Source organism: Theobroma umbraticum, unplaced genomic scaffold (assembly GCF_002168275.2).
Source record: "Theobroma umbraticum cultivar Fairchild unplaced genomic scaffold, ASM216827v3 scaffold_56.0, whole genome shotgun sequence".
In the NCBI taxonomy this organism is placed as follows: Eukaryota; Viridiplantae; Streptophyta; class Magnoliopsida; order Malvales; family Malvaceae; genus Theobroma; species Theobroma umbraticum.
In genome coordinates, this window is record NW_018397256.1 from 11,089,624 (window position 1) to 11,109,589 (window position 19,966).

At 33.2% G+C, this 19,966-nt stretch overlaps 2 protein-coding genes across 2 annotated transcripts in view; one reads left to right on the top strand and one right to left on the bottom strand.

The window, feature by feature from the left end:
• XI-I (myosin) overlaps nucleotides 1-14,092 on the bottom strand; it is a 14,652-nt gene extending 560 nt beyond the window's left edge. Inside the window, exons 1-27 of the mRNA XM_021420609.1 lie at nucleotides 13,808-14,092; nucleotides 13,487-13,615; nucleotides 13,229-13,378; nucleotides 12,039-12,184; nucleotides 11,791-11,947; nucleotides 11,320-11,378; nucleotides 10,577-10,733; nucleotides 9,836-9,985; nucleotides 9,619-9,755; nucleotides 8,715-8,861; nucleotides 8,501-8,602; nucleotides 7,819-7,876; nucleotides 7,611-7,712; nucleotides 6,880-6,917; nucleotides 6,660-6,786; nucleotides 6,398-6,571; nucleotides 5,554-5,685; nucleotides 4,697-4,806; nucleotides 4,202-4,262; nucleotides 3,923-4,100; nucleotides 2,661-2,866; nucleotides 2,252-2,371; nucleotides 1,593-1,691; nucleotides 1,024-1,245; nucleotides 683-822; nucleotides 264-375; nucleotides 7-57 (exon numbers count right to left, since the gene is read on the bottom strand). Of these exons, the coding sequence (XP_021276284.1) occupies nucleotides 7-57; nucleotides 264-375; nucleotides 683-822; nucleotides 1,024-1,245; nucleotides 1,593-1,691; nucleotides 2,252-2,371; nucleotides 2,661-2,866; nucleotides 3,923-4,100; nucleotides 4,202-4,262; nucleotides 4,697-4,806; nucleotides 5,554-5,685; nucleotides 6,398-6,571; nucleotides 6,660-6,786; nucleotides 6,880-6,917; nucleotides 7,611-7,712; nucleotides 7,819-7,876; nucleotides 8,501-8,602; nucleotides 8,715-8,861; nucleotides 9,619-9,755; nucleotides 9,836-9,985; nucleotides 10,577-10,733; nucleotides 11,320-11,378; nucleotides 11,791-11,947; nucleotides 12,039-12,184; nucleotides 13,229-13,378; nucleotides 13,487-13,615; nucleotides 13,808-13,813 (3,270 nt within the window). The 5' untranslated portion in view covers nucleotides 13,814-14,092. The remainder of the gene's footprint in view (nucleotides 1-6; nucleotides 58-263; nucleotides 376-682; nucleotides 823-1,023; nucleotides 1,246-1,592; nucleotides 1,692-2,251; nucleotides 2,372-2,660; nucleotides 2,867-3,922; nucleotides 4,101-4,201; nucleotides 4,263-4,696; nucleotides 4,807-5,553; nucleotides 5,686-6,397; nucleotides 6,572-6,659; nucleotides 6,787-6,879; nucleotides 6,918-7,610; nucleotides 7,713-7,818; nucleotides 7,877-8,500; nucleotides 8,603-8,714; nucleotides 8,862-9,618; nucleotides 9,756-9,835; nucleotides 9,986-10,576; nucleotides 10,734-11,319; nucleotides 11,379-11,790; nucleotides 11,948-12,038; nucleotides 12,185-13,228; nucleotides 13,379-13,486; nucleotides 13,616-13,807) is intronic.
• A 3,065-nt stretch (nucleotides 14,093-17,157) lies between these two features.
• AGL33 (AGAMOUS-like 33) lies at nucleotides 17,158-18,883 on the top strand. Its single transcript, XM_021421860.1, has 9 exons — nucleotides 17,158-17,370; nucleotides 17,564-17,623; nucleotides 17,738-17,756; nucleotides 17,884-17,948; nucleotides 18,047-18,062; nucleotides 18,150-18,211; nucleotides 18,309-18,405; nucleotides 18,581-18,625; nucleotides 18,755-18,883. The coding sequence occupies exons 1-9, from the start codon at nucleotides 17,186-17,188 to the stop codon at nucleotides 18,764-18,766; spliced, it is 561 nt and encodes a 186-aa protein (XP_021277535.1). The 5' UTR covers nucleotides 17,158-17,185; the 3' UTR covers nucleotides 18,767-18,883.
• The last annotated feature ends 1,083 nt before the right edge of the window (nucleotides 18,884-19,966 follow it).

Below are 19,966 nucleotides of genomic sequence, written 5' to 3' on the forward strand. Positions count from 1 at the left end.
TCTTACATATGCAGTCTTCCGATCACTCTGATGAAGATTAACTGTGCCTCCGTATTTCTGGTTCATTAAGAAAACAATAATTTAGACAAATCACTGCTCAGAAAGTCCAAATGCAAATTCAAATCAGAAAATAATTTTCTAAAAAAAAAAACTTGAAAAGAAAATAATGCATGTTAGACCAGCTTTATCCAAGACACAAACACCAAAACTAGTACAAAGGTAAACTATAGAATGTGAGAACACACACACACACATGCACTTACATTGGAAAATGACTTTGTAAGGTTAGCGCGGTTGCTTTTGGGCGATGGGGTCAATGCCTTTTGTCGCAGAACATGATTTTCATCTTCTAGATGTGAGAGCTTCTCCTCAAGACTAATTAAAAGCCAACAATGACAACAAATCAAGAAGTAAACTAATTACATGTGCAAACCAAAGTCATATATTCAATTCAGATGGCAAAAAGATAAAATACATCAATGTAAGCAGTCAACACGAAACCGGATTTTAGCTGTACAAAAAACAAATATTACCAGCAGGAGCAACAAATAAGAAAAACAAGCAGTAATCAAGCAAGCACATAACACATATGTATGTATGTATGTATGTATGCATGCAAGAATAAATGTATGTGTGTGAAAATTAATAGAGTAATATCATAGTTTCAAGTGATTAAAGTTACCTTTGCATGTTTTGCTGGAGCTCAGTATTCTTTTGTTCTAACTCCCGCAACTTTTCAATGGTGTCACTGGCATCTTTTAGAGCCTTCTTGAGCTCATGCTCCAGGGCAGAGTTCTTCTTTTCCAAGGTATCCAGAGAACTCTGTAGAAGTAAATAAAAGTGCAAGACATATAAATAATAAAGCAGATCACATATATCGCAAGACAAAAACCTAAATTCAATTTATAAAGAAAAAAGTTAAATCAGAACAAAGGAAACTACAAACTTTTCCCAAACTGTAAACAGAGTATTTGTCCTATCACTAATCATAAAAAACAATTAATCAAACATTAAAACACAAACCTTCAGTAAAACATTTTCCTTTCTCATTTCAGCCAGCACAGTCAATTCCTTTTCCAATGCAGATTTCTCTTTTATTGATAATTCCAATTGATTTTGCAGCACTGCATTCTTATTGCACTCACTAATTGTTGCTAGTTTAGTTGCATCTAACTCAAGATTTAAAGATTCCAATGCTTTCTGAAGTTTGGAAATTTCAACTGACTTCGTTTCTTCAGTGGAAACCTGCAGTCCAGATTGCCATTATAAAGAAAGCAACACAATATAGCCAGAATCAATTGCTTTTATTAAAAAGAAAAGAATAGAAAAATAAAAAATGGAGGCACTAGAAAACAGTTTCAAAATTCAGATATATTATAGCATATATTTAACAGTTAGCTTGCCATATTTAAACACATTAAGGCATGACTTTCAGTTGACAATTACGTGATTCAACTTTTGTTAGAAAATAGAGCACATTGTCATTAGCCAACTGCCAAGATAAGAAAATAGGAAACTGCAGCACAAACTTTCCAAAATTTTACAACTATATAACTTTTCTAAAACAAGATTTCAAAAAAAAAGAATGATACCCGCATTCTTTTTTCTAGATGCAACCGCCATGTGAGATCTTCTAACTGCTTCTCCAGCTTGTTCTTAGCTAACCGTAAGGCACCTGCTTCATTAGCCTCCTGCAAAAAGCGCATGCAAACACAGTGATGCACTGCAGGAAACTTCTCAATATATGAAAAGTTTGAAGAAGAATTGGGATTGTAATAAATACAAAATAAGGGTACAGAGGAAAGAGTCCACCTCGTTGGATAGATAAATCTGATTCTTAAATGAATGTTCACTTTTCGAGTCAAGCTAGAAAAACTAGAAACCATTACTGATTTTTTTTCTACAACTCTTAAATCCATACATGAGAACTATGTATAAAATATATGAACATTTAGTACACCTAAAAAATATAAGACATTATTGAATAATCATAACTAACACAAATTAAGATTTTTATTTTTGGTTTGACTCACTAATTGAATACATACAAACTTCAAGTTTGAGATAAAATATCATCCAGTTTTAGGGTATTCAAATCACAATTTTCTTCAAACAGAAAGGATTCTCTTCTCTTCAAATAAGTTTTTTGAACCTTGAAGGATTTGCACTTTGCATCAAGTACATAGCTCAAAACATATTTCATATGAAGTATACAGTAAAAGGAATCACAAGAGCAAGCACTTTCACATACTTGTTTAAGCCTCCTGAGTTCTCTCTTAGCAAGTTTTTGCCTCCAATGACATTGTATTGCTATGATAGATTTTTTATAATGATGGAAAGCAGAGCGGAATCTGCACAACCTCCATCGAGCCTGCACAAAACAAGAAAGAGAAGACATTACAAGTCAACATGCAGCCTGTGCAGGATTTTACACAATTCAAATGCAACCAATAAAGGAGAAAATAAATAAAAATAAGCAATTGGATGATAAGCACAATATGAATTTTTGAGGACAGGGGAAACACACTCCTTATTGTTTCTTATAGACATGCCCAGAATGCAACTTCCTAAAACCAGGATGAACAAAGTTCACACACAAATTGAAAACCACATATGACAGCATAAAAATGCATATATGAATAAGATCAAGTCAAGTTCACCTGGATAAGAGCAGCAGCTCTATGCTTCTTCCTATGCAAAAACTTTTGACGAGTTGAAAAGCCACAGATGTTGGACTGTAAAATAACAGCTGCTGAAAGTACTTTCAGATAAGCACACCTGAATAGCCACCTGCGGACATATTTCTGTAAACATACGGCAGCTGCTGCCTCTCTCCTTGCAGCAAACATCTTTCGAACGAGGCATCCTGCAGAAATCATGACCATTTAGTAGTAAAGCAAAGAACAAACATGTGAGATAGACGACGCTTGTGTAACAGATAGTAAACGAACCAAAAACATTTTGTTAATTTTACAGAAAGAAAAAATTCTCTTTTCACTGGCTAGCAATAGACCGAGCAAGTTTATAAACAAAATCAAAAATGAAATTGAGCGCAAAAGTTGTATGAAGATTGAGCTTCTTATGCATTGAGGGGCAAACCAGAACAGAGAACATGAAGGATTATGTTATTAGGACAATGGATAGCAGAGAGCAGTATCACCACTGGTGGTAGATAGAAATGGTGGTGTTTTTCATGAAGCAGGATAAATATAAAATTAAGAAGTCTGGAACAGATCAGCCTCAGATTAAGAAGAATTGAAGAGACTAAGTAATTTTCAGTTTTGTAATTTTAAATTTGATTTAAGATTATGTATTTTTTTTTCATTGTTTTAAAAGTTAGGGCTAGTTATGTGATTCAATTTTGTTTAGGTTAATGAGGGTTATATTTGGCATTTGCATTACAGGACTAAAGTTTAATGAATTGTCGTTATAAATACTTTATTTTGCATCTCAAAGTTTGCTTATGCTGATGATGAATTGAACATTGTCGAGACTTGATTATCTAGCCACCTCTCTTATTCCTCTGTTCCCCCTAAATTCTGTCTATTCCCTCTTGTTTCTCTTTTCATATTCTAACCCGCCTTATGTCCTACATCAGGAACTGATTTTTGTGTGACAATGAAAATTATAGTAGAACCTAGTCTAAGGGGATAAGACATGATAGACAGCCCATATCACTTTCAAGATTGCCAGCCTTAATGTCTAAGACTCCATTATACAATTCTACATCTGAATTCACCATTAAGCTTTTATGGCCTAAACCAATCAACAGAGAAAATTTTTATGGCGTTAAACATCCAATTGTTTGATAAATAACTTTGGAGAATACATAGAGAAGAAAAACATTAGAAGCAGTGAAACAAATGAGTGAATAAAAGATTATATTAGATTAGAAAATTAGGTGTCCAGACATAAAGAGGACCTCTGCAATATGCTTGCAGTTGAATTGCAGCAACTCGGGCTGAGATGAAATTCCTGTGTGCAATATATGTCCGCAAACGGCGCTGAACACGCTTTGCAGCAGTATCCAAAACCTCAGCACGTCGTGAATCTAAGACACCAATCTGACCAGCCCTAAGAAACACTTTTGTCCTACCCAACTACAGAAAAGTATTTGAAAACAGAGAATTAGAAATGAAAAAAAAAAAAACAGTAAATAATATAAGGAATAAGTTATTTATACAATGCTAATCATGCATACCTGAAAATTTTCAAGATTTAACTTTCGCAGAATTTTCTCTGTCAACGCCTTCTCATCATAACTGCAAATATTTAACTTTATAAGTTAAAACAAGAAACAGAAAACGAAATCTCAGAACAGCAATCTCGTGAAGAAATGAACTTTCTTAAGAAAAATTGCCGGAAAAACAAAACCAAGGAGAAGCAAGGATCCCTTCTATTATTCACAAACAAAGATATAACCAGTTGTGAGTAAATTTCTTGGAAAAGGAGATGCGCAAGGTACTATGAAGGCAGAGATTTTAACAGAAACAACAATGGATTACTACATATAAAATGGAGAAATACCAACAATCTTCTAACCATCCTAAGAAGAAACTTCATAAGAAGACATCAATATGCTAAGTTTCCAGCTACATAACATACTAACAACTTCAATTTGTAGTTACACGTGTATATCTATGTGCATATGACGATCTGCATGTGTATGTGGGTGTCCTTGAAAACCATTTACAACCTTGTGTCCATAAATTCAGGTGCTAATAATCCAAAGCGATCCACAAATTCTGAATAAGTCCTTCGAGTTGGATAGCCAGCCAGACTTATTCGAACTGCCTCCAGAACACCCTGGTCCAAATCAAATAAATTTTCCTTTAGCAACTCAAATCTATAGAATTTAGCAAGAATCAAGACCTAGAATGTAAGGCTATACTTGTGCCAGAGAGAAAGAAATACACAGGCAGCACATTGAAATAAGAAACGTAAAACTAATCATGAATTCATTTGTATCACTTGAGCCAGGGACCTCTTCCTTCAATAGACCAGCACACTAAGTATTTAGCCATATTAATGCTATTGGAAATTGCATGTAATAGACCCTTCCATTCTATGACTTTATCTCGATAAGACATTGAAAATGTAAAAGATATATCATGGAAGCCATAGATGCTATTAAGCTTTTAAAAAACTTTCTGTCATTTATCAGAGAAAAACTCTGCAAATTGGGGCTTTTTCATTAACTTTCCAGAACTTAGAACTCATTGTCATGTAGGAATTAATGCAGATTCATAATTCAACCAGATAATAAAAGAACTTCCAGAATGAAATTAAGCAACGATATATAGATGTGATTTCCATGTGAAAATAACTTTCGCAGTCGAAGATCTAAAGAAAAGTAGATGCTCTTAAATTATAAGCAACAAGAGCAGAAATTATATATGTGTTAATCTAAGGCCATGGTCAACTGTTTCAACACAAGATCAATCAACATCAAGTCATGGTGACCAAAAGAAAAGCTTTAGAGTGACCCTTCCACTGAAGATTGCTAACACTAGAATTCAACAAAGGATTCATCGATAAACAGAGACTACTCACCCCACAGCGTAGCTGATGAAGAATACTGAGGTTCTCAAATTTGTGAGGACGGTTCAATGAGTTTGGCTTCACACATCGTATATAATGAGGCTCTGTTGAGTTGAGGGTTTCCATGAGTGCTTGAAGTTGTTGCTATAAAGAGAAGGGAAGAAATTAACAGCATTGGCTTTAGAGAATCATAGGCGGTAAGTATAATGTTATTCCAGCAAACAGAAACCCCTCATCGATAAATAAATAAGCATGCTAACAGGGAAATTTTTTAGTGATCAAGCATTTGAACAACAAAATTAATGAAGAAAACAAAGCATCAGGAAAAAAAAAAGCATTGAATCCAGCCCACTTGCGACAAAGAAAAATATTGGCACCACAAAGCAAAAAGTAGAAGAAACCACATTCATAATTTTATTGCATTCATAAATATCATCAATGACATTTTTGCATGTCTGGAACCTTCATAAGACCACCCTAAAACAAGAGTTTGACGAATCCAGCCCACTTACAACAAATAAAATCCAACAAAGAAAAATATTGCCACCACAAAGCAAAAGGTAGAAGTAACCACATTCATAATTTTATTGCATTTATAAATATCATCAATGACATTTTTGCATGTCCGGAACCTTCAAAAGACCACCTTAAAACAAGAGTTCGAAGAGCTAAAATTTTTTACCAGATTTTGAACCATAAATTGGAATCCTAGTTAACTCCTAGAGTGACCAGTAAAAGAATATCAAGAAGAACTAATACAACTTATCTAAATATCCTCGTATGCCATAACTAGTAAAAATATCTTTAGATCTCAAACTCCCTTGGTTTCCATAAAGCATTCAAAACAGTTTCATACCTTAAATCTTGTTGCCACAGAAGAGAATTTGTATGATGATCTTGAAGATTCCTCAGGTGGTGAAGGGAAAAGACCCGCTACAAATGGGCATTTAGAAGAAGCCAAGAGATTGCAATGTTCTACCACAACATAATCGCGATTTTTTTCTAAAAAGGTATCTGTTTGATAAGTGACCTACAAAGAAAGGAAGAAGTACATCATCACAATATCTGTGAGATCAGAACAAATTATATTTTCTAAGACACAGTGTTATATTACATGCCTTGCCCGCATAATGCGAAACGGTAAAATCTGTTTCCGAAAATTTAGCCCTTTCCAACCTTGAGTGACCACGGAAATTCTGAAACAACTTGGTTGAAAATGTTTCATGTGTTGATTTTGGGAACATGCTGCACAAATAAGAAAATCAGGATAAGGATTAACGGCACAGATTCAATTGTATAGAGTAAAACGCACCAATTTATAATGGACTCAAATTGTACCAAGCTTCATCCAAAAGAGCAATTATCCCAATAGGTTTCTGCAAATTAAAGTACAATAATATAAGGCCTAATCGTAAGACAAATTAGAAGAATATTTAAATGGATAGAAAGGAAAAAGAGGAAGAATTTCATATTATAGAAAACAACGTACAAATTGGTCTTCAATATCTGCTCGAGAAAATTCTTTTTCTGGTAATAAATAAAATTCATAAAAAGAAGCTACACCTAGACGTACAGTGTTAATCAGTAATCACTACATATCATAGATGCAAAACTCAGGTCTACATTATGTGAGTTAGATTTATTCTCAAACCGAAAAGAAATGCTAGGTAAAATAACAAGAAAATGTAGGCCATAAATGACCGTATGACACAAAACTCTTAGTCATCCAACTCTATTGAGGGACATTTGCACAGTATTCTACAATTAAAACCATAATGATATGGCAGAATAATACATAAGACCTTTCTTAGGCACTTGCAAGTCTCCGGCATGTGTTATTCCAAATTTCTGACATGTATTATTGAAAATATTATGGATATAAGAATGTGTAAATTAAAGGAAAGCTCAGAACTTAGATCCCAAACTGACTCGCTACGATAATCATATTATTAAATTAGAAAAGTGAGGAAGGTAAAACATAGTTGAAGTAAAGAGTACCGCTAACAGAAATTACTAATAAGAAATTAACCAAGATCAATAAAAAGTTTTAAAAGACCAGGCATAAAAACCTTCTCAATTAAATCCAGAACATCTTGGTTGTCTATAAATTCAATGTAGCTCCAATTAATTTCTTCTTTCCTATATTCATCCTGCTCCATCTTAAATACATGCTGAAACAAATGAAGAAAAGAATATATGAACAAACAGAGTAAACCGGACAGCATAGCATAATCAGAATAATTCTAGAGTTTATTGCATGAAAGATTGATAGCTAACCTCATTGAAATGCTGCTGAAGTTTTTCATTTGCAAAATTAATGCAAAATTGCTCAAAACTGGCCACAGAAGATGACAATCAATCAAAGAAAAGAAACATGGAGACCAGTTTATGTATATGCATGGGATTCAGGACAAACATAATGAATTGTAAAAACTAGAGGGTGAAAATATAACAGAAGACCCTATTGCTGTTGAAATCAATAAACACAATAAGAGACAAACACCTCTTCTGGCAGAATATTCATATATATATATTAAGAGGCAAACATGAAACACGCTAACTTTATATACTACAACTGCCCTGCAAGGAAGAGACAGCAAGAAGGAGATTTAAGCTGTGAGTTGAAACTTTTTTAAGCAGCGAAAAAAAACCTAGATATGCCTTCTCCACAACACCATGTTGAGGGAAGCACATTTTGTTCCCAAGAGATTTTCTAAACTAAGCCATTGGTAACGTCGTCACGATCTTCTGAAACTTGATGAAGCTTTTGCAGATATTATTCTACTCAAGTTCATTTTGGTTTGCAAAAGACACACACACACCGCACACGCACACATGCACGCACGCATGCACACGTGCGTGTGGACACACACACACACACAAAATACACCAATAAATTTAAATAATAATAATAATGAACATTACAACGGGCATTCAAAACCAAAGAATGGATTTTTACCTATTATGCTTAAAGCATTCAAATCCATAGATGTCCAAAACTCCAATTTGTATATGGGAATTTGGATCTTGCCCCACAGACATATTAATCTTATCAACAAGCCTAAAAAGAAAAAAATAAAAAAATAAAAAACATAACAAATTTTGATTATCATAGAAAATATGTGCATAGGATAAAAAGAAATGTCTACAAACAAGCGTTGACGTAAGCATACCAATCAAACAAACGAGCATAAACCGTCTTTGCCAGTGCATCTCGACTAGCCACAGCAGCATTACAATCAAGAGCTTTAACAATACTTCCTTCACGAGTTTGAATGGTACGAGTAGACAATGTAGCCAGCAAGAGGTTCACATCACACCTGATAAATGAGCGATTTTGTCACATAACCTATCAAGAGAATGAATATCTACAAATTGAACAATTGGAATTGAATAAATCGACAATGAGGGGCTGGCTTGAATTAGCAAGCACCCTACTATTTCATTACAAAAGTGCAATTCAGGTGCTATTTGATAAACTAAAAAACTAAATGCCAAAAAAATTAAGTGTTGAAACTTTAGTACTGAAACTTTAACTAATTTATACTATGAAAATTATTTGGTATACTACTAAAAATTAAATACTGCATTGATTTTAATCAAGTTTTATGGAAGAGATATATATTATCCAACATTTCTTCATTGGAAATATTCTATTAATTGGTCTCCATGTTAAGTAACCAAACCCAAAGGATAATTTTCAATGATTTATCAGACAGCACATTAGTCATATATCAATAAAATATAAACAATGTGATCCCTAATCTGATTGCTAATCCAAGCCTCAAGTTCCATATGGTAAGTTGCCTTTAAATTATACAAAAATCTATCCAGAAATCCAAGAATCCTGATAGGCTCATTAATGAATTGGAATTGCTTGCTTTTTATCAAAATATACCATGATAATGGAAACAATTTTTAACACTTTTTCAATCATTAGTTATTATGTTATTCATGTTATTCTTTCCCTGCCATAAGTAAAAACAAAAGGAAAGAAAGCTCCATAATTGACACTTTATTCAAGAAAAAATGACTAAAACAAGACAAGTTTCAAAGCTATCTTATAGGATCACCTACCTAAAAAGATCAGCAGCCATCTGCATATGGAAGGTAGATTTCTGATCTTTAATAACTGAAGAATCATGCTCTCTTCCAGGAGAAAATTCAATGTTTCCAAGATGCAAAATAGCAGCCAAGGTGCAAAATATAGCTTCCTGATAACAAATGATAAAAGTGTAAGTTAATCCAGACAAAAACAAATTATAGGCAAAAGCTAGGTGTAATATTTTCAAACCTGATCCTCATGACTAATTCCAACAATATCCATTGCCCTCCTTGTCTTCATATATTCCTCTGCGCTGCTCACTCCTTCAAGTTCATATGTCCTGCTTTGATTTAAGTAGTGAAAATGGCTTGGATGGGCTAATTTGTACTTTGCTGCATCCTGAACAAAAGAAGTGACAGAGAATGAAAACATGCCAGTTGAGGGATTAAGTTATCTACTAGGACTTTGTTTTATACCCCAAAAACAAGGATTGTACCCATGGAAGTTCCAACATATATGAAACAGCCTTCTAAGAATGCAATGCAAACTTGCCTAAAAACATATTTACAAAGTAACTTAGGACACCCAGATCTCCACAGAACTAAACAAATTTCCTATAAGCATATCTAAAAGATGTTAATAAAAATGTACTCGTGGAGGACACATCCACCCACACAGAGCTTGAGATAAAAGAGAGAAAATTGAGGAAAAGAGAGATGCACAGCCAAACATAGAAGGTTAAAAAGAGACATTACTTTCCCAAATGTGCAAAACTAATAAAAGCAATGATAATTCATTATTGGTAACATTAGAATGTGCAGATCTTTACAGCATTAAACAAAATATTCGCAAGCATAGATACAGTATGTGCATGAATAGTACACACACATACATGCAGTGAACAAGAGACTGAAAAGAAGAGAGAGAGAGAGAGAGAGAGAGAGAGAGAAATGCCCAGCAAATAAAGACATAAAGAGAGAGACAGATTACTTTCCCAGACGCACACAACTGATAGAAGCAGTGATAATTCCTCTCAGGATCTGTTATCTGAACAACACGGGACCGTTCAAGAAGGTAAGTTCTGATTGCAGCACCGGATATTCTACCATTTGCATCAAACTGAATCTCAACAAACTTGCCAAAACGACTGTCACAATAAAAGCATAAAGGATTAACCAAGCACTAGGAGAAGATCAATAAATTATATTCCCTTTCATTCCTTCCATCTTGTCAGTATACAAAAGCAAACTGGCATGAAATATGGAAATAGTGCAAGCTTAGCATATTATGAGTGGCACTGCTAAGGTTTTATTATCACTTAATTTAAATAAAATCATTTTATATTCCCTAATCTTGCATACATTTAAAAAATATACCAGTTGCAGTATATTGATACACACAACCCAATAAACTACTCCATTTCCTCTATCTTGCAGAGTCACAGTTGTAATCACGATCCAAAACATATGATCCTAGAGCACAACCATAGATTGAAGAATGACCAGAGAAGGACAGTAGGATCAGATGACAGAATCAGAGACTGAAGCAATAACATGTATTACTAGGATAAGACCAGCAACAATTTAAAAGAAGATCTTAATTTGAACTTTGTAATAATTAGGCCCATTTGAAATGGACTATAATCTTATACACCAATGATGGAGTTTAAAAACTCCACAAGCAGGTATATATGCTGGCCACATGTGTTTTGTGAAAAATGTTCTAAAACTCACCTCGAATTATCATTTCTAACAGTCCTTGCATTACCAAATGCCTCCAAGAGTGGATTTGACTGAACCAAGAATAGAGTGAAATCAAGAACATGTTGGTAGCAAAGAGAGGAAGCAGAGTCCATGAGCATGTAAAAAGTCATGAACTAGGCTAAACCCCATCATGAGTTTATAGGATCCTTTATTAAGCTTCAATAAAATATAAAATGAAACAAAATAAAAGTTTGATCCATTCTAAAAATGATCTGCATCAACCTAGACCAAAACCTGTTAATTACCAAATTTCCATAAGCAGTGGCTATCTACCACCCCAACCCTTAACCCCGCCGCCCACCTCCACCCACCACCGGAAAAAGGGGGGAGGGAATGTACTTACCAGGAATAACAAAAACGCTAATAATAAACATATAGAAGAAAGTTTGTATATACAACCATTTGAGTAATCATAAAGTAAGTTCACTCATGCAATCTTACTTCAAGAACTTGCTGCTCAACAGTTCTGTCATCGCCAGCAGCACGGCCTCCGACAAACGTAAGATACTGCATAATTAGTTTTGTTGTCTCAGTTTTGCCAGCCCCACTCTCTCCACTGACTAGTATAGATTGGCTTCGACCCTCGTTCATCATTGCTCTAGGTTATAAAACAGGGGATTCAATAGATACGAATTAAATCATGTCATCAGAAGCATTAGGGATCAAGCATCAGAATGAAGATGACATACCTATATGATACATCAGCCACAGCAAAAACATGGGGGCTCAGCTCACCAAAAGGAGCTCCCTTGTATTGCTCCATCATATGCACATTGTAAAGATGAGGAAGCTTTGTGAATGGATTAACTGCTATCAAAATGCTTCCTGTATATGTCTATAAAAGAGAAACAACTGTGTAAAGCCTTGAGTTTGATAACTAAAAATGTACCAACTAAGGATTCCAACAAAATCAGAAAAACCATTAACAATACATCGCAGAGGTGCATGTGCAAACATATAGCATGCCCTGTGAGAATCAAAAATAATTTTTTAAAAACCAAGGAACTAACATGCACTAAAATATATTAGTCTCTATTAGCTAAAGGTCCTTAATAACAACATAAAACAGGAAAAAGAAAATCAGAACTCAATTGCTAATAAACTCATAATGTAACTAGATAACCAAATTAGAAGGACATAAATTTAGTCAACAATGTCTTATCAAATGAATAAAGCATCACGAGGAAGATAAAAAAAATGATACCTAGGTAACTATGATAGGACAACTCCACATTAACTTTTTCATATGATGTGCTCATTGAAATATGATAAGGTGAAAAAAAGCTAAAGAAATTAAACAACGCAAGTATTCTTCCGTTTAAAGACAGTGCCAAAAGTAGTAATCTTCAGTTAATAGCATTGAAACACCACAGGCAGCAGGGCAGGAAAGCAAAAATCTGAGTTTGATAGTAACTACTCGAAAGTCAATCTCATTTATGATAGTTTACATCATTCCGGCTATATTAAACAAATAAACAAAAAGGAAAGAATTGTCGTCATGCCCTTGAATAATCTAGACAAATTCTTCATTAACATTAAGGGATAATGAATTTTTCCATTCAATAACAAAAGGAACCAACGTTCAAACATTTATAGGCAACATATTTTTAACCAAAACCAGAATACTGCCGGCTCAGTTGATCTCCAACACCATAATTTCACCAAAACCAAACTCAACGTAAATACGTCCAACGTGGCATTTCAGACGTCAGCACAAGCTCCAAATCCTAAATTTAACTAACAAATTTACCATATCGAGAACAAGTCCTAATCATTACCATTTCGAATATCAAACAAAATAAGTGCATAAAACAATAATAAGTCCACAATTAAGCATAATCTTAAACATCACGTGAGTAATTAACTGAACTAAACTTACATAAATATCATTCAAAGCATATCTCCTCTCAAGATTATAAAGCACACCAGGCTCATTCAAATATGTCAACTTTGTCATATCATCAACCCCTCCATGCTCTTCCTCTTCATCCGCATCTCTCGGAAACAATTTCTCAGGCAACACTAACACCTGAAACACCAAAACAAAACCAAAAAAGCAAATGTAATAATAAACAACAAATGTTCTCCAAAATGCTAAAAAAAATGACAAATAAACGGAAGTGAATCAAACTTATACCGTTTTAGCAGAGACAGTTTGGACTTGGACTTGTTTGCCTTTTAAATCAGTAATTTCAGCTGCAACCCAAGCCAAGCTCTTGTCCTCAACCCACACCTTAGCGCCCTTGCGCAAATTCATTTTTGGTTCCTGAGAAAATTTGAAAATTCAAGAAAACAAATTAAAGAAAAAAAAATAAAAAGAAACCCTAGGGGATTTGTTTTGTTTGTTTGTTTGTTATGGTGAAGTGGAGTGTTCGTGCGACTATGATTTCGGAAATTTCATAGAAACCCTAAACGGACAGAGAGAGACAAAACAGAGGAAGAGAGAGAGAGAGCTTACGGGCATGTTGATAGTTGTGAATTTTTTCGGGTTCCCGCCCTAACTGGTGGTGTAGCCTCTAAACCATGAGTGGATATTTTCCTATAGTTTAAATAATATACATATAAACCGTATTCGACACGTCACTCCTCTACAGTGGCTTGCCTTCGCTTTGGTTGTGATTTATTTTGAAATATATTTCTATAGAAGGTCGTGGAGCGGGGGCAGTTTGCTTTGCTTGACCTGATGACTGTTTGGTTGCGGGGAAAATTGAGGGAAAATCAAGAGAATTGAAATTTTGAACCTGTGAAAACCTGTGTTTTTTCAAACTTTGAATTTCGGTTGTTGTGTGGTGCCCAGTGGACTGTTGTTTCAGTTTACTTTCCCTTTTTTCCCTTCTTCCTTTTCTTTTTTTTTTTTCCAAAGGAACCGAATTTAAAGTAACTTACTATTTTGCATTTATCAAAACGAATTTCTAATTAAATTGAAAATACCACCTACTCATTTCCCAAGAACTCTCTTAAATTTGAAGGCATTTATTTTCCTCATTCGAAATTCGAATTTCAAAAAGTAATACTAATAAATCTTAATTATTCGGTCTTCCTCAATTAATAGTAAATCATTGTTAATCTTTTGTGTTCGAAAACTGACAATTTTTTATTATACGTTAAATTAATTAATCTTAATCTCACAAGTATTATTATTCTTTTCTTTTCCTCACATCACGTCAATGTCAAGGCAAGGCAAAGGGACGGGTAGTTTCGAAATTGGGCGTCGCACGCGGGGCCCCTGAGACGAAGATTCCTCAGGTTTTTGACGGTGGTCGTGTGCTTTGCCTTAGTTGCAGCTGAGAAATCTATGACGTGGCAATTTAAAAAAAAATAAAATTCATCGAAGAGATAGTAGTGCCATTCACCTGCGTGGAAACTCGGCTAAAGATGAATTTTAGTGCCGTTTTTGTTGTTTGTCCTCCAAAATTCATTTTCTTCTAGTAAATTTACTAACGCAACTTTTTATGGTTGTAATGTTATCCAGCCCTCTCTCGATTTCCAGTTGACTCTATTACTTTCTCACCTCCAATAGGTCTTTTTAGAATATAATATTTTTTAAAAAAATTATTTAATAAAATTGAAATTAATTATTATTTTTTATTATATTTAAACAACTTTTAAATTTTTTAAATCAAATAAAATATTATCAATAACTATTTGTTATTTTTTTAAATATCATTATTAATTAAAATATTATTTTTTATTTTTTATAATATAAGACGTTGATAGGAAAATTATGATGTGATATTATCATATCACACCAAAATATTATCAATAATTTATTATATCATGTTAATATGTCATGTAAGTATTTTTTTATAAAAAATAATAATTAATATTTTGATTAATAATAATATATTTAAACACTTATTTCATTCAAAATAAAAAATATAAAAATTACATAAAATATAATAAAAATAAATACTATTTAACTTATTTAAATATTATATTTTTTAAAGACATAATACTTAAAAAAGTCCTTAAATAAGTTTTTTTTATGTTCAATTAAGCTTTTATATTTTTATTTTAAACTCTTGAACTTTTATTTTGAATCAAATAAGTTTTATAATTAATAATTAATTTAATTAAAATATTATTTATTATTTTATATTACATATTGTTAATGTGACATATTGATATATCATAATTGATAATAATATGACATATTGATATATCATAATTGATGATGACGTGACATATTAATTTGACATGATAATATAACTTTATAATATTTTACACCCTCCACCTCAAATTCGTATCATTGTAATATAAATATAAAATAACAAAAAAGCATTGTAATTAATAATAATTAATTAATTATTATTTAAAATGATTTATTTGATTAAAATATATATATAAACTTAATTTAATATAATAAAAAATTATTTTATTTAAATTTTTTAATTATTTAAATATTATTTAAATATTATATTTTTTAATATAAAAATTATTTTAAAAAACTAAAACCAACGGGGACAACCATTAAGCTACAAACTTAAAATCTTAATTTTTTATTCAACAAAACGAAATGTGTTATTTCAATAGGCTGTCGGCTATCCATGTTTAATTTTGTTGGGGGTATGAATGACCGGGCCGAGGAAGTCCACGTATTTTCGGCACTGACTCTAGTGCCCCGTTATCCGACCCAAGACAATTCAGGTTGTCATTACCGTATGATTGATGACAAGTTGTCCATTTCAGTTGACAAAAATGGCAATTTCTTCGCCGTTAAGGAGCAATCAACGAGACAATGACTTGATTGCTGCATGTCACCCCCCTCTAATAGCCCGGCTCCGTCTTCATCCTCTCTTTGGCCATTAAACTACAGCAAATAACTGAGAAAACAAAAGAGAATTGATTTATTTAGGAAAGATGATTAATTTTTTATATAATTTTTCAATTTTATTACATTTTTTGGGTACAATTTTAGTTTTTTATGTATTAAAACAGATTATTCCATCCAAAAGTTTTTCTTGTTATATTATGCTGACATGGAAAATATTTATATTTTTATTTATAAAAGAAAGCCACCTAAGATAATAAATATATGAAAAAATATGAATGGGAATAGTTTTAATAAGCAACATCACTCATTAAGCAAAGAGTTCATATGAAATTTGTTAGTGGTCTCCTGATGTTAACTTTTACCATTTTAATTTGATTGATCGAATTAACTTTGGTTTTCTAAATAAGTTAAAACATTTATACACAATTTTTATAAGTTTAATTTTTTTTACCAAAAATCAATTTTTTTTATTTTTTTTATTTTTATATTCTCTTAGATGGAATGTTTACAAAATATAAAAATATAAATATTTACCACGTAAGCATGATGTAGTGAGAATTAAAACAAAATTGTATAATCATTGGATTAGGCAAAAAGAGCGCGAAAGTGCGAAAAGAAGAACACAACATGTAGAAATATCATAAAAGAAACTCGCGGGAAAAGTAAGAAAAAATTTAAAAATGAACTGAAATGAGAAAACAGAGAAGACAATTCCACAAATCGAGCGGCAAACATAAAACGATAGAGCAAAACAAAAAATTGTTTGAAGGGATTATTTCGTTTCATCATTGTAGAAAGTTAAGTGATAAATTTGAAACTTTTTAGTACTAAATTTGACGAGTTTCGTTTATTTTGACACAATTTTGTTTCTTAAATATGAAGGTAATGTTTTAATAAATGTAAAAATCATGTGACATTTAATTGGTTAAAAGCACCCAGATTCTCATAATAATTGCATCATAAATGGTTACAACCCTATTTACATTCCTGTACATTGAACCATTTTGGGCAAAGCAAAGGAACAGAAGAACAGATAGGCGTTGTGAGGGAGGAAAGCGAGAGATGGGAAGGGGAAAGCTCAAAATCCAAAGGTTGGAAAGTGCGAAGGCAAGACAGACTAAATATTCAAAGCGCAAAGCAGGCCTTGTTAAGAAGGCAAAAGAACTTGCTATACTGTGTGATGTTGATCTAGCCCTTTTGTTGTTCTCTCCCGCCGACAGGCCAACACTTTTGGTTGGTCAGGACAAGTAATTTCAATCCTTTTTTTTCCCCCTTTTATTTTAATTATTTTTTTTATAATTAAAAATCGAGATAAATAAATTACTTAATCTTCCAGATTAAGGCTGGATATGCCATCATTTTCCTTTCTAATCTTTATGTTCTTTGTAGAAAAGTTATTACTGTTTAAATTGGCGATTGGAATTACTTTGGTGATTACAGGGACTTGAGTGCTGTTGTTGAGAGACTCTCTAAATTGTCTTTGGAAGAACGTGAAGAGAGGTGACGAACCCTTTGTTCATTCATAGATAATAATACCAACAGTTAAAATTTTCTCAATTTCTTCTCTTTGCTGAGTGACTGATGGATTGTTGATTGTGTTTTGTGTGTCACCAGGAGGGCCTATACCATGAAGGCAGGTCCCAAGCTCTCAATTTCATTTTGTTTATTTGGTTTTGCTCCTCCGATCAGGCAAACGAAATTTATCCCCGGGAAAAGAAATGTATTGTAATTCTAACTCTTTTTCTTGTTTGTTTCCGAAGGTGTTGACTAAATTTTATGAAAATTCGGACTCAGAGGCTGATCCAAGAAACGTCTCCGAAGACAGGTTTACCTTTTCTTTTTCGTTTAATTCAATTTGCTGTGTCATCTTTCAATGCACCCTATCAACTCATAAGGTTTTTTCCCTTTTGTTTTTTTCCCCAGAAGCAATGTTCTGAAGGTATGACTATGGACTTTGGACAATTGTTTTCTTAAAATTTGTTTGCTTGTAATACCCTTAATTTGAATTGCTTTACATTATATACAGTTACATGAAGATCAACTGAAGGAGTTGAAGGAAAAGCTTGCTGAGAAGAGCAAGATACTGAGGTTCGTAAAATAATTCAAATTTATTAGATATGTGTGCGTGCGCGTACGCGTGTATAATTAAATATTTAAAAAATATTTTTTGATATTGTTTTGACAGGGATTGGAAATACCCACAAAATGTTGAGGACCTGTCACAATTAAAAATTATGGAAGAGCATCTCATTGCATATCTCAACGGAATCAGAAACAAGAAGGTATCGAGTGTTGATATATATTATTATTGTATTTCCTTTTCAATAATCGAAGATTGTTTGAAAGAAATTAACTTGAACCAAGCTGACGTCATGCATCAAGATAGTTTTTACACTAGTAGATGTGAATGCATGCATGAACTGATGAAACTCCCATCACTTGCTTTGTTTTTAACAGTGTCAGTTAGCAATGGAGCAGCTAAAGGGACAAGAAGGTTTAGAGGTTCGTTTCCCATGAAATATAGAATTTTCCGGGCTAAAGATGCCAAGAAGTTCTACTTGTAGCATGAAGAAGGAAAAAGCCTCTATATCAAAATTGAAACAGCTGACAGATGGTTTTTTGACCGTGCAGGGGACTAAGTAGCTTGAAACTTAAAACTATTATGCAGTCTTTTCAGATAACTCTGGTGGCCAATAGGATACCGGAGATATGCAGCAGAGATAATACAATAAGGAAAAATAAACCCAGATTAGAATGCAGAAACAGTAGTAGATAAGTCTGGTCCTGGATATGTAAAAATACTTCAGGAAATAACAAGAAGATCTTACAAAGACTTATTTTTTTGTGCATCTCATTTAATTTTTTTTTCTCTTATAGTCATTTAAAATTGTTCAGACTCCAAAACAAAAATGAACGTGCAGCTCTGGGCAGATATCAATGTCACCCTGCATCAATCATGTCAGCTCTGTTTCTTTCTGCCTGAAGTCAGGTGCCATGAAAAATTCAAGATGAGACATGAGTGACAGTCCTTGTCATTTGGCATGTTTAATCCCGTGGTAATTAGGCAAATCTAGAACTAGAACTGTGTTCTTAATGCGAGCATCATTAGTACTTTTTTGATTTTATAAAGGATGAAGGATGGTGAGAATGATTGCCATTTTGACCTGACAGTTTACACTGTAAAGTGAAAGTGAAATCAGCCACTGCATCTGAAATTCCGTGACTGCTTACAAAGTCAGTAGACAAGAATAAAATAAATGATCAAACCCACAAAAAAAGAACAGTTAAAGGATCATTAAACTCAAAGCTTACCACTGTTATAACAGAAGGGAGTTTCAACCAAATGTACATGGCAAGCTCTTCTTTTAATCTTTTTTAAACCTAAATACATATAAATCAAATAATGATAATCCAAACCCAAATACAAATAAGGCCGTGAATTTGGGCTACTGTACCCAAATAAGTGTTAATGAACACAAGGTATGCACAACAAATGAGTCAATGAAGAGTGACCCTAGCTTAATGCATGGTCTAATTCCAAAGATCATGCAATATTCTTTGATTTATGTTAATGTAATAAAATCACAAAATGCAATGAGTTTGACATGGTTGCAAAACTTACGTCTTCACAGGCACGGGTTGACTCGGGTGTTGTGCGTGGCTTGTGTTCATTAACCGTAACGAATCAGACGTCCTTTTTCACAGATATAAAGTACAAAAAAGAGAAAACTATCTTGATCCCAGTTTGTAGAATCTTTTTTGCTTTACAGAGCTATTCATTTGGTGCGTCTGTCTATCACCAGGATCAGTAAAATGCGGGAAAGCCTAGGAGCGTTAACTGAT

Excerpts from the sequence above, each read along its gene's own strand:
- AGL33 (XM_021421860.1), top strand. The coding sequence starts at position 17,186 with ATGGGAAGGGGAAAGCTCAAAATCCAAAGGTTGGAAAGTGCGAAGGCA. Across the intron at positions 18,212-18,308 it reads GAGAAGAGCAAGATACTGAG|GGATTGGAAATACCCACAAA; the intron begins GTTCGTAAAATA and ends TTGTTTTGACAG. Across the intron at positions 18,406-18,580 it reads ACGGAATCAGAAACAAGAAG|TGTCAGTTAGCAATGGAGCA; the intron begins GTATCGAGTGTT and ends TGTTTTTAACAG.